Below are 14,912 nucleotides of genomic sequence, written 5' to 3'. Positions count from 1 at the left end.
GTTTGACTATCATAATTTTGTCAATTGTAGATTTGACTATCATAATTACTAATAATTGCAAATCTGACATTATCGTTGCAAATTTGACTGTCCTAAATTTTGACGATTATAGGTTTATCGTCATAATTCTTATAATTGTATATTTGATTGTCATAATTACTGCTAGTTGCATATTTGACTATTCAATTTTTTACCGTTGCAAATTTTACCATCATGATATCTGATAGTTGCAGGTTTTAACTATGAAAATTCTGACGATTGCATGTTTGATAGTCGAAATTCTGACAATTACATGTTTAATTGTCAAAATTCTGACAATTACACATTTGACTGTTATAACATCTGGCAATTACATATTTTACTATTGTGATTTTTTACCATTGAATGTTTGACCCTCAATGTTTCTAATGGTTACAAGTTTGACCTTCAAAATTTTAACAGTTAAGATTTGACAATTACATATTTCACTGTTGTACTCTCTAATAATTGTAGATTTGGCGTTGTAATTTTTATCCTTCCAGATTTAACCATTGTAAATAGTTACCATTTAAATTTAGCCGTTATACTTTTTAACCATTATAAGTTTAATAAGTGATGATAAATAAAGTTATGAGAGAGAGTTTGAATTTAAAAACTTACAAGGGCTAAAGTGTAAAACTTTCATATTAAAAAAACCAGGGTTATAAAAATAAAAATAAAAACTTTACCTTTCAATTGAAAAAAAAAAGTATACATTTTACGGGTTTCATGCTTTTGTGCGTATTTTGGTAAATAATAATCAAAGTACGCATAAAAAAATGGGAGATATTGGAAAGGAAATTGAAACCAAGTTACAAAAACTTTTTCATAAATATTTTAAAAAATTTTAATATTTAAAAAAAACTCACCAAAAAACCCCATTATTTTAATATATAATTAATTAATTAAATGACTAAACTGATAAAAAGTAAAGCCTACATGTATATATAAAGTTAAAGTGTAAACTTTAAAAAGTTTAGTTTAATTCTCTTTTTTATTTTTATTAATTTTATACTAAATCTGTCCCCTTCCAATAAATATGAATTCAAATAATATGTATGTAGGGAAATATATTTCTTCTTTTGATAGTTATAGTAGTGACTCCAACAAAGACATCCACTTAAACACGAGTGCGATCCACTCGCCCACAGCCTTTAATAGTCCTTTTCTATTATGCTATCTATTATATTTCATTAATTTTATGCTAAATCGATTCCCTTCAAATAAATATGAATCAAACAATTTATATATTATATATGTGGAAATATATATATATATATATATATATCTTCTTTTGATGGTTATACTAAGACACCAAAAAAGAAATCCACTATAAAACATGACTGTAATCCACTTGCCCACCATCTTTCCAGGCCTTATCTTCCAAGTCATCTTCTTCCATCAGTGTGCATCACTACCATCTTGGCAATATATATTATTAGTGTAAAAGCACTTTAATTGGCATAATTTGGCACCAAGTCAATGTGATGTAGAAACCATTGTGACGTGACATAAATGATGACATGGGAAGTATGATAATGTGGCAAGGAGTCTTGGATTTGAGACAAATATCTTGGGAGATCTTGATAGAGCTATTTTTGGTATATGTTACAATTTAAAGACAAGATCTTATCAATACCATATTTAGGAGATTTAATTGAAGGCTAAATATAAAAAGAGGCTAATTGAAGAAATACCTATCAATCGTATAATTGGACAGTTATTGAATTGAAAACATACCTATTATTGGTATGCTTTTAAGATCCATGATTTGAAGAATCTTAATATTATTATTAAAAACTATTAAAGGTATAATTGAAGACATGCGAAGTTTAAGAGATACCTATTGTTGGTATGATTATTATGATTGATTGAAGATCTAATCTTAAGAAAATTTGAAGACCAAACTTGGATGAATTGAAGATTAAGTTTGAAAGTTTCGTGAAGACGCACAAAATCTTGCATCCCTTACGAGGGGAGTGCGTGGTGAGTAACTGAGGATATAAGCTAGTTGCCGGTAGTCAGAATCAGGATATCTGGCTGCATCGACTCGGATTAAGCATGACCGGGAGGTTGATGGGTCTTGAGGTTGCTTCGCAACGGAACCAGAACTCAGTCAAGTCAGCAGTCATGGCCATGTTGCATGTTCAGTTACAACAGGAGTTGCAACAGCTAATTTTGGAAGATTTTAAAGTTAGTAGCCGCGGAAATTCTAAAAGAGATATGGGCTATATTTGGAACTTTGAGATGTCTATGTAAACTACCTTGCTCTGAGATTATGGGTGCAACTAGAGCTAGAGCTAGAGAGAGTGTGTGCACTAGACAATCTAGAGAGGGTAGTTATCTTTATTTGTGAGGGTGAGTGACAAAGTGTTTGTACTCATGTATTTTAGCTCTTTTAGTGGATTGTTTATCTCTAGGCTTAGCCCACAAACGTAGGCAAGTTGACGCTGAACTGGTTTACCAAATTCATGTGCCTCTTTTTTGTTTGTTTGATTTACGTGAAATTTCTATGAGTGTTTGAGTGTTCTCTAAACCCACAAACCACACCGGCGGAACTAACATATATTTATATATATCTACACATACCTTCAAACTTAGGGAAAATATTATTATTCAAGTGAGATATCAGAGAAGAAGCAAGAGAGTTGCACTTATGGCCCTTCTCTTGTCCTCCTTTTTTTTCTTTTGTTCTTGTTTTTTGTTTAATGGTTCTTTAGCTCAGATTAAAATCCCTGCCAAGTTTGATGGGTTTGCTTATAAAGATGTTGATCTAAAGATGGAGAAGAGTATCATGGTGGAAGCCTTCTTTGATCCACTTTGTCCTGATAGCAGAGATGCTTGGCATCCATTGAAACAAGCCTTGGATCATTACTCTCAAGTTTATCTCACAGTTCATCCTTTCCCTCTTCCGTTAGTCTCTTTTTTTTTCTCTCTTTTTCATTCATGGTTTATTTGATTTCATCTTTATGCCCATTCTCTCCAAGTTTGTTGAGTTTTTTCGACTTCTTTCAGTATAGGACATCATGATAGTTTCATATTGATTAATTAATAAATATTGTACTCATCTTTTCTTCATGTATAAGGTATCTTAAGATAAACTATCAGAACAGCTTTCACATCTATTATTTTAGTAAATATGGATATTTATTTCTATTCACTTTTTCCCTTCATAAATATATACATTTAATTGACATCAAATTTGAATGGTTAATTATAAATCAACATTGTAAAAATGGACATCAATTTGATATACATCTTTAGTATGTTTAGGATTAGAGATAAGAACAAGTAGAGGAAAAAACAAAGGGAAGGATTGAATAGGAAGTTGTCATCCTGTTGCAAATAGTATGACTACATGTTTTTTGTAATATATGTATCGATATTTATGTAAGTCACTCGTAGGAATTTTTGAAATTTAATGTAATATTCACTTGTTTAAAATGGCTTAATAATTCTGAAAGGGATTATATTCTTAGTAACATAAGATATTTATCAAGCAAACTTGAATATGTTCCATTATATATAAAAAAATTAATTATAGATTTAGAGCCACAAGTTATTAATTTGATAGAATTAATTTGATAGATCATAGAAGTCATTATGAAAGTCCACCTTCAATTTTTAATAAAATCTTATTATTTAAAAATTTAAATTTGATAATTAATTTTAAAATAATAATATCAACAAACATTTATTATTAAATAAATAATTTTTTTTTTATCATTGCAGTTACCACAATAATGCATTTGCTGCTTGCCAATTACTCCATATTGCAAACAAGATGAATGCATCCTCAACGTATCCTTTGCTGGACTTGTTTTTCAAATTTCAGGTAAAAGTTTTCAGTTATAATGTTAACAATTTATTTATACTTCAATTAATATTTTTATTTATTCATATTTCATACATTTCTCAGTAAATCCTCTCAAGTTATAGTGTGAAACTGGCTATAACAATGGAATTAATTATTGCAACTTTTCAACTACGAATCTTGATCCCATTGTATGATTTATTAAATGATGGTGTTGAATTGTTCAATTGATAAACTAAGTCTTTAATAATTGCATTAAATATTTCACCTAACATTACTCATTAGATTTTTTTTTTTTAAATCAGAAGTTTTTTTATATTCGGAAAAATGGAGAGACCAATATGAACATATCTCATTAAACAAAATGTTATAAACAGTGATTTCTTTGACAGGATAACTACTACAATGGCCCAACATATAACATGTCAAAGTCCTCCATCATTAATAATATGGCGAACCTTGCAGTAACAACAATTGGGAAAGACAAACTCCCTGAAGTTCTTTCTGCTTTCAAGGATGATGATATTAATACAGCAACAAGGATTTCCTTTAAGGTAAGAGCTCATAGTAATTATTTTGGTAATTACAGTAACAAATATTACTGCTATTTTATTCATTTTTGTTTTGCAATGACAGTATCAATCCTAAAGTAGAATATTCAACTTAAAAAGTATTCATTTTGATCATCTCAACATCTAAAGTTGACGCACAAGCAGACAACTTATCCACATCTCGATTGGTTATTTGATGCCATCAATCATAATAATGTTGGAGAAAAGTTTCAAAACAAATTAAAACAGGCAAAGTTGGCTAGTTGAGTAATCAAAATGAAGTTTTCTTTTGAAAGATGAAAACAAATAATGCCAAATAATTTTTTTTTTTTTCATTTGTGCTGGTTTATTATTATTATTATTATTATTATTATTATTATTATTATTATATTTTATTTTATTTTATTTTTTATTTTATTTTTTTTTGTCTAGTATGGATGCTCAAGAGGTGTGACTGGTACACCATTCTTCTTTGTCAATGGATTTGCACTTCAAGATTCTGGTGCAACCTTGAATTACACAGATTGGAGAAATATAATTGATCCACTTGTGGAGAAACAGTGAAAATGTTTTTCAAAATTTACAAATGCTGCATATGAGCTTCCTTCCATTGTGTTAACAATGGCTTGGTATAGATGTTGGATAATATATTACATCTAAATAATGTATCAAAGATGCTTATCATGGACATTTTATCAGATAGGGATATATATCTGTTGTGCTTCCTTTCTTTAATGAACTTTTGATATGGATATATAAACATTGAATTGAACTGAATATTTTTGTTTCATAAAGGAACCAAACATCCAAGTTTAATTGTTCTTATAATAATTAATTATTTTCTTGCCCCCTTTGATATAGTGTTTTTAATAAGTTGCTCTCCATAAGTATAATCTTTTGTCATATTGCATAGGTTTATCCTTTCAATATTCTATCTTAATTTGGTAAGTATTTATGAATTATCAAAACATAAGTATTTGCAAATTATCAAAACAGATATCCTTATATTATGGAACATATTGCATAGGTTTATCCTTTCAATATTATATCTTAATTTGGTAAGTATTTATGAATGATCAAAACATAAGTATTTGTAAATTATCAAAACAGATATCCTTATATTATGGAATTGGTTTATTAAATCCTAAAAATGGAAAAGCCCTTTTTAAGGAGAAACTTTCCTTAGTCTTTGCATTTAAAAAAGAAAAAAGGAAATAGAGAGAAACTTTTCTTAGTTTGCAAATCTAATCCTAATTTACACCCTATGTAAAATGCAATATTATTTCTTAAGTATCATTGCTGCCCAGCCCTAGACATAGACGACCAAGGCCTATGCCTAGTTCTCCTAGATTTTCGAGGGCCCCAAGATTTTTATTTTTTAAATATATATATTTAAACTTATTAATTATTATTATCTTATCTCATGAAATTTTAACTATTTTTAAATTATAAAATTTAATTTATGATTAATATCATAAATTTTATTGTTATAATAGGGCCCCACAATTGCCTAGGGCCCCATAATTTTTTTAATTGTATTTACAAATTTTATTTATTATTATCTAATATCTATCCACATAGTTATGATCTTGAAATTTAAATTTTTTTTAAACTATAATAATTATCTTAATTGATTCATGATATATCAAGATGTAATAAATTTGGTTGCATTATAATCTATTATGTATTAATGAAGTTAATGTTGGGACTTGGACCACTTGGTTCTAACATTACAATATAGTTATGATCTTTAAGTTTTTTTAAACTATAAATTTATAATAAATTTGGTTTTATGATATTTATGATGGCTTTATAATATATTGAATGGATTAATAAAGTTAATATTGGAACTTGAATCTAAAGTTACTATTGTAATGTTATAGTTGTATTTAAAAGCAAAGGCTCTACACTTCTATTTAAGGGGTTAAACATACTATTGTTAAAAAAAAACCTTATTTGCTCTTGGTGTCGAAATCCTTATATTTGCATAGTATTATCAATCTCAATTAAACATTTTCATCAGTTGTAATCAATATCAATTTCTACAAGAAAAAGAGGTATTGTTTCAATTTTATTTAATTTTAATATTTTTTATATTTTATACGCATTGTTTCTTACTTTTAGTATGTCAAGTAGTTAATTGATTTTTCAATCTCAAAAAGGTGCACTTTATGATCTCCCATTCTTTTTCCACTTATGTCCTCTTATTCCTTTTTCCTTTAATACTATTATATTTATAGTATATTCAAAATCCTATAATTAACTATCTCATCACTAATATTATTTAATACCCCTACCTAAACTATATGCATCTTTTGAGTTAATTCACATTTTTTTCTTTTAATAGTGTATTATTGATTTCTAAATTGTTTTCATTTATTATGTTTGTGTGTAGGGAGGTGGTAATGATCCTAGAGATGTGATAGCTAATTCTCAAGAAAATATAAGAGATGCCTCTCATGAAAATGCTAATGAAAAAAATGACAATGAGAATAGCTTGATGGAAGATTCCGAAAAAAAGATGATGATGACGATGATGATGGTAATGAAAATGAAGATAGTGGTGAAGATGACAATGATGATGATGATTGAATATTTAAATGTTCTCATTGAATTTCATTTTTCAAACTTTTATCGAGTCAATGATTTATAAAAGTTTATGACACTTAATTTCGTACACTTATTTAGTTTCATGTTTAGAACTTTTATTGTGTCATTATTTTGTAGAAGTCTATAATACTTAATTTTGTTGGACATGAATTGATGTTGTTAACCTACTTTTGGGTTCATATGTTAAATTGATTCAATGTTGTGGTAAATGAGTTTGTTATGTGTAAGATTGTTGTTATATAATTTCAATTATATTGTAATATAGGATTCTAATTAATGAGGTGTATGCTACCCATTTTTACATGAAGCATTTGAGATGACTTGGTCACAAATAAGATTTATTTACGATGGACATCAATTCGTAGTAAAAATATTCATTTGTGACAAATAAAGCTATTCATTCCCAAGGGGTAATAGTTAGTTGCAAATAATAATTTGTTGGGACTGCTTACTCTTTGTTGCAAATAAAGCTTTTGCAATGGACAATATATCATTGGAAATAACACAAATTGTGACGACTAGTTGCCATTGCAAAAAACATTTCATTGCCTTAATTCATTGCATTATTAATGTTTTTGTGACTACATATTTAATTTTTGGGTAAACAACCTAAATGGCCGCCTACCTTTTCTTATGTTTTCATTTTGGTCACCCAGCTTTAAAAGGTTACGATTTGGTTCCTTACCTTTAATTTTTGTTATGATTTGGTCATCTGATCATACGCCGTTAAAGACAATCAGATGTGGCATATGCCAGGTCGGATCCCACCTCTGAGCAAAGATATGCCCCATAGTATGCCACATGTGATCGCTGTTAATGGTGTATGCTCTGGTGACTAAATCGTAACAAAACCTAAATGTAAGAGACAAAATCGTAACTGTGTGACCTAAATGAAAACACATGAAAAGGTAAGGGACCATGTAGGTTGTTTACCCTTAATTTTTTGCGACGACACTTTGATGTCACAATAACTATTTTTTGCGACAACTGGTTGTAAAAACTATCTTTTGTGATGGAAGCAGATACAATGACATGCTACGGCCATATGCCGTCATAAAAAATATTTTGCGACAACATTTAAGTTTTTGCGATGACAATTGGTCATAACAAAAAGTAATTTTTCTTGTAGAGTAGCTTGGATAATGCGTGATCATTCTAGCTCCTTTATGGCTGCCAGGTGTACACCTATGTTAGGAAATACAGAGGTTCAATTTACAAAAGCATTGTCTATTTGCGAGGCTCTATCTTGGTTAAAAGAGCACAACTTGTCAAATGTGTTTATTGAGTCAAATGCAGAGGTTATTGTCCATGCCATTAATAGTGAGGAAGCTTTGCGATTTGACTTAGCCTTATTATCTTAGATTGTCGTTCTCTTCTCAAACTTTTGTCTAATGTTAGCTGTGTCCATGTTAGACAATTAGTAAACTGTGCTAGCGATACTCTAGTAAAAAAAACATATTTATGGTCGTACTTGTTGGAAGAATGAGCTCCCAAGTTCTTTGTCAAATGTTATGCTGCTAGGTTAATGTCACTTCTATTTTCTTCTAAAAAAAAAATAAATAATTGCACAAATATAAATTAAAAAATTTTTATGTAATTTTTTTCAAATATTGAGTCAGAAGGAAAAAAATTATTTGAAATGACCTAAATTTATTTCATGTGCTTATAGGATGTGATACAATGTTTGGTTCAAGACCCAACATAATATATTATTATAATAAAGAACAATTAATATGTTCCAAGAGATTCTCACATATTCTTTTATGGAATATTTCCTTTTAAATTGATCTAAACTTGTTGAATTTATCACAAAAAAAAACTTGTTAAATGCGATGCAATGATACAGGGCCGTTCTTAGCGAAAATGAGGCCCTAGGCAAAATCATAATTTTTTTAAATTTTTTTATTAAATAATAAATTACATAATAAAAATAAAAAATATAAATTACTATTAATAATTAAGATAAATAAAATATTAACCTGGAAAAAATCTGGAGATATCCTTCTAGTCCTTTGTTTAATTACTTGCAATGCATTAAAAAAAGAGAAAATCATTTAAAGTTTACTTTTCTTGCCTTTTGATAAATTTTGATATTCCAGTTGTGATACTAAATGTTTTTCAATGGAAATGATGGCCAATCCATTTAATCTTTCTTGTGACATAGTTGACCTTAAAAATGATTTTATTAACTTCAATTTTGAAAAACTTCTTTCTGCTGAAGCAACAGTAATAGGTATAGTTAATAATATTCTATAAGCAATCCAAGCATTTGGAAATGAGTTTGATTTTTGTATAAAATTAAAAACTTACGGTGGTGATTGTGTCTCTTTTTGAAAAACTTTTTTCAAAACTTTTAACTCAAAAAATAAATCTAAGCCATCATTATCAAAAAGATGTGTCTTGTTTTAAAAAACCTTCAAGATTGAGACAACATACTTTCAATTGATTATCATCTAAAGTCTTTAACTTTTGTAAATCATACAGAAAACCAAAAACATCTTCATATATTTTGAATTGTTCAAATCTACTCTTCAAAGAAGAAATTACTTGATCAATTACACGAGTAAAATAATTAATTCTAAAATCATCTTCTGGCAAATGTGTTACCTTTAGTATCATTTTTCTCAAATTGTTTTTTTTTTTTCAAATTCCAAAAAACTTAAAATACGCTTTTGCAAAACCCAATTATTATCAATATAATGAGTGGTAACACAAAGATAATTTGTTCGAAATTGAAAAGACCAAATATCTAAAGTTAGAGAAATTTTAAAAGAAGAAGAAGATAATTCATAAATTAATTTTTGTTTATATTCATCATAAATAATAAGACAATATTTTCTCATAGTATTTCTTGAAACCGATTTAAAATTAGGATTAAAACCTCGAAGAATCATTTTTATAAAAGAGGGATTTTTGGCAAGATAAAAAAGTTGCTCATTTTGAATAATAAACTTTGCAACTTCTTTTCTTGCATTTTCATTATTAAAAATAAAATTTCCCATAGTCGAATCAGTAAAACTAATTTGCGTATGGGTGGGGTCGTGTGGCTTTGCTGCATGCTTGTTGGCATGTCTTTTTAAATGCCGCGTCCCCCCGAAGTTTGGCAAGAATTTTTTTTTTTTTACATTTTTGACAAACCGCCTGAGTGCCTTAGTATGGAAAATCAACAATATCATAAAATTGCCAAACCCCGGAAGTTCATTTTCTAGAGCTTGATGGAGAGTTGTTACTAGATGACCCAATATTTAGGGTCTCAATAACATGCTCGACATCATGATCCGAAGAATCTAACAGGGTATTTTCATAAAAAGCAAACGGAGAATTATCGGAGGGAAAGTTGGGAGAAGAACCGGCTATTACAAAAATTAAAAATTAAGAACAAAGAATTACCTCAATTGCTTTAACAAATAATTTAGAAAGTCAATTTTTGGTGCCGATTTTCTTTTGAATGCAATTGAGATAGTTGATGAAGAACTTGAAACTTGGATTTGCAAACTTGAAGCTTGGAAGTTGGAACTTAGAAGCCAAGAGAGAATTAGATTGAGAGATGATAGAGTTTGGTGTGAAAATTTTAGTTTGAATTTAGGGGTATTTATAATTTTTTTTAATAGTTTTATTCCAAATATGCCCTCATAAACTAGCTATTTATAGTTGTTGTAAAGGGCAAAAATGTCATTTATACCAGAAAGACTAAAATGCCCATAAAACTAGCCGTTAGATAATTGTTGGGATGGGTAAAAGTGTCTTTCCCACAAAGCAAAAAAATAAATAAATTCAAAATTTTTAATTTTTAATCCCCATAAAAGGAAGAAAATGAAAAATTTGAATATTTGGGGTTTTGGCACTTTTGGCCCATTTGACCATTGCGGGCAGCGTGCCGGGCCACATGCCGGCATGCAGGGCCCATGGGCCACGGAACCCTGGAACCCCGGCCTAGCCCGGCCAAGGTTCTGGGCCGTGCCAAGCCCGGGCACGGCACTGTAGCACCATGCCTTAGCTGGGCACGGCCCAAATTGTGCCGGGCCTGGGCCGGCATAGCCCAATTAACACCAATACATGTGCTTACTGCCCGCACTTGGAGAGCACACTCATGCAAGGAGTACAATGACACTGTTGATCTCCTTATGAAATTTCTAGTAAAATGCATGGAAGTAAGCATGATGGTGCTTACCGACCGTGCTCCTTCAACATGATGGTGCTAGGGGCAGCGAAACCGTGTTTCTCAGTTCTGTGTAGACTCCAATAAAATGCACGGAGGTTCAGCACGCTCATGCTTCCGACAGTGCTTCCAAGCATGGGTGTGCTTCAGACCCTACTTGTCCTGAAACTTGTATTCCAATGCTATTTTGCATCAGAATTGGTCTCTTTTCATTCCTTTTGATCCGAACCCTATTTATCTACAACATTTAGTAAACATACCTTAATAGCATCGATTTATCATAAAAATGTACTAGAAAGACAAGTAAAACACACACTAGGGTATATAAAATATCTATATAAAATGCACTCATCAGTAGCCACGGCTAGAGTTTAGAGAGATTGCTAGACCACTACTTGTTTGCATGCAATGCAAACTTCAAATTTTTAAAGAACTCATGTTTTTGCAAAAGTAAACCTAGAGAGGTGATCTCTTGTAAATTATTTGGAAAGTAAATTGATTTGATGACGAGTATCATGTTTTATGGTTTTAAACTCGTATTGTACTATTCATGACTTATGAATTTTAAAACACTAATTTGGGCAAAAGAATTCCTTTATGCTATCTATGGTTTTCTTACACTTGTGTATATTATTATATGCTTATATATTCTAATCTTTTTGTATTATGACAAAAGCCTAACTTTGTAGTTTTTTATCGATTATTTTGGTATATTCTATCATAATTGTGCTAACCCGCTCACTGAGTAACTTAGGTTACTCATCCTCTCCCTTCTTTCTAGGCTCTAGCGGCCAGTAGCTCAGCGGCGAGGCGAAGTGCTGGGCATTCATCATCTTTCTTTCATTACTCATTTCCAGTATCATGTATGTTATCCTTTGAGCATGAACATGTTGTATAAGGACATAAACCCATTAGTGTGTTTGAGCTATGTATGCTCACTTTGCTTGCTCATCTAGTTCTTGGCAACTTTGTTGTACTTGTGACGAGTATCCCTTCTTGGGATTTCGCGTGCTGGACCAGCGGGTCAGGGCGTGACACTGATAATATTGAAAGTCCTTTATTTTCCAGTAAAGAAAATAAAAAAAATATGCAATTCATATAGAAAATATAATGAGTATTAAAATGAAATATTTTCCCATGTAGAATAAGATTTGTATGATCCAGGAAACTAGAAAAATCTTAATTCAAACTTGAGAGAGCTAATAGTTGAAAGGGACCAATTAGGAAACACAACTTCTAAATTAGATTTAGTCATGCCTTTTCTATTATATATTACACTGAAAAATTATTGAATTAATAAAAGCATAATAGAAGATTGCAATATGATATATCTAATAAACAGATTGTTAATATAGCTGCTTAGATAGAATTGGAGGTGTAATTACAAAAGCAGAAAACAATTGATAAAAAAAATATATAAGATCAAATCAATAAAGCGAAAAAGCATTAAAGTAGCACCAAAAATCACTATTTTTCTATGATTGTTCATCCCAACTAAAAAGCCAAAGGCCTGTATTTTTACTTGTTTGAAAGGTTGTATCAAACAATCCTACATCTCTAAAAAGATTATAGTCTATGATCATCTTTACATCAACCCAAAAGATGTTGGTAATTAAATCATCAACATCTATCTGTATAGAATAGAAAAATGAACAGTCTTTAACTTTTTTCCTCTCAAAATAATCTAACTACCAATTCCTCCTTGCATCAGAAACCTTTTTCCTCTTTGTGCATAAAAAATTTTTCCGTTTCCTTGTAGTGAATCCCAAAGTTATCTTGACGACCCAATTCTAAAGAAATCATTTGAAATACAAGTTTAGGAGATAAACCAGAATCATTGGCTAAGTCCAACATATCTCAATGCTATTTTGTTATTTTCTTTTGTGAAAAAAAACATAAGTGCATGGTTTGAGAGCAAAGGGATTATTATGCTTCTCTTCAACATCAATAACTTGATATTTACCATTGCCTTGACGTCTAATAACAATATGAGCCAGACAATTTTTTATAGTCTCTTTGTAATGAGTTTCCGCCAAAACATCTTGTTTCACTTCACAATAACCTTCTTTGTACATGCACACTTTCTTAATGTAACATAACCATATCTCATGTTTTTATTAACATACTCCTTTCGGATACTAAATCCAATTTCTCTAGCATAATCACTGTACTATTGATAGCCCTCATTTTCATAATTGAATTACATCCCCATTTATATCGGTTTAAAAAGTATTTGTGAGAAATTATCAACTTGAGTAGATCCAAAAAAAAAAAAATTCAACGATAGAACCAAGCAATTTATTAATCATGATATCTATAACAATTACTTAATTTGACTAATACTTTACCGTGTCCACCTCATGAACACAAATAGAGTGCATATATATATATATAGAGAGAGAGAGAGAGAGAGAGAGAAAGTGAGAAGGCCGGTATTCTAGGGATGTTCATAGACAAGTCCCTTACTCAACCATCAGTTAACATCATTCTTTTTTTCTTTTTCTTTTTTTTTTTTGTAAACAGTTGTTTTATCCAATGTTAAGTGTATAATATAAAAAGTTGGATGGACAGTATTTTCATCTCAGCCATCTAATCTTCATCGCAACTGTAATAAAAAAAAATCCCACCCCTCCACCCTATTTACACCCCCTCTCCTATTCAAATTGGTCACCTACCCACATGCGTCCCCGGATAATAAATGGCCATCTATATATATATATATAGAGAGAGAGAGAGAGAGACATGACCATTTTGAACCGAAACCGTGGAACCGAACCGGAACCGAACCGCCAAAAACCAGAACCGGAACCGGAAAACCGTAACCGTCTTACAACCGGAACAGGAACCTTCATATAAGGTTCGGTTCTCATTTCAAAATTTAAAAACCGTGGAACCCGCAATTCAACCAGCGGTTCAAACCACTAGTTCCACTTGAATCAAAAGATTCAAAATATCAAATTACTAAATTACATATATATTATTATATTATATGAAATAATGTTATGACTTATAATATATGATTAGGTTTGACAGTTTGAGACTTTGAGTCGTGTGAATCGTCTGATTAGGTTAGGTTTGAAATTGAATTATCTAATTAGGTTAGGTATGAACACTTGAATTAAACCATATGATTAGGTTAAGTCTAAACACTTGAATTAAAACAATTGATTAGGGTTTTATTTTATTAATTTGTTTTCTCTTTTGGGCAGTCCTCTCTTGAAGACTTGAAAATCCTAAATCATCTCCGATGAAACCTTAATCCTAGATCTCTATTTAAGGGCGGCGGGCAAGATCAATCTACAGATGTGGGCGCCCGACCTGATGGTGGAGGTGGGGAGGAGCAAGCTTGAGTGGCAGCGAGATGGCCGAGAGTTCATCTTCGATGAATTACTGGAGACGATTCTTCCATTGCTCGATCTCGGATATCTTTGACGTGGTAGAGAAGGCGATCATGGTTGTTGTCTCTAATCATTCTAATTTCTGAGGAGTTATGGAATCGCTGTGACTTTCTTCGCTCATCGGACGATGGAGGTGAACGGCATAGCAAAAATAGCCCGAATCGTTTGAACCATCAAACCGGAACCATTGAACCGAACCGCCACAACCGGAACCGAACCACCAAGAACCTTACTTGGGCGGTTCAATTCCTGTTCAAAATTTTTGTAACTGGAACTGGTGGTTTAGGAACCAGAATTGGCGGTCCCTGCTATGTAATATATATCCCTTCTAATTTTCGGTTTGCATGAGCCTAGAGTGAAAG

General features: G+C 30.8%; 1 protein-coding gene across 1 annotated transcript; it reads left to right on the top strand.

Moving 5' to 3' along the window:
• The first annotated feature begins 2,612 nt into the window (after window positions 1–2,612).
• Window positions 2,613–5,118, top strand: LOC120275336. The gene is made up of 4 exons (XM_039281873.1): window positions 2,613–2,931; window positions 3,751–3,853; window positions 4,225–4,386; window positions 4,816–5,118. Exons 1-4 carry the CDS (start codon window positions 2,675–2,677, stop codon window positions 4,945–4,947), a joined length of 654 nt encoding a protein of 217 aa, XP_039137807.1. The 5' UTR covers window positions 2,613–2,674; the 3' UTR covers window positions 4,948–5,118.
• Window positions 5,119–14,912: the final 9,794 nt, after the last annotated feature.

Source organism: Dioscorea cayenensis, chromosome 14, assembly GCF_009730915.1.
Source record: "Dioscorea cayenensis subsp. rotundata cultivar TDr96_F1 chromosome 14, TDr96_F1_v2_PseudoChromosome.rev07_lg8_w22 25.fasta, whole genome shotgun sequence".
Taxonomy (NCBI): domain Eukaryota; kingdom Viridiplantae; phylum Streptophyta; class Magnoliopsida; order Dioscoreales; family Dioscoreaceae; genus Dioscorea; species Dioscorea cayenensis.
This window is presented reverse-complemented; position numbering and strand designations above follow the sequence as displayed.

Excerpts from the sequence above, each read along its gene's own strand:
- LOC120275336 (XM_039281873.1), top strand. The coding sequence starts at position 2,675 with ATGGCCCTTCTCTTGTCCTCCTTTTTTTTCTTTTGTTCTTGTTTTTTG. Across the intron at positions 3,854-4,224 it reads ACTTGTTTTTCAAATTTCAG|GATAACTACTACAATGGCCC; the intron begins GTAAAAGTTTTC and ends TTTCTTTGACAG. Across the intron at positions 4,387-4,815 it reads CAACAAGGATTTCCTTTAAG|TATGGATGCTCAAGAGGTGT; the intron begins GTAAGAGCTCAT and ends TTTTTTGTCTAG.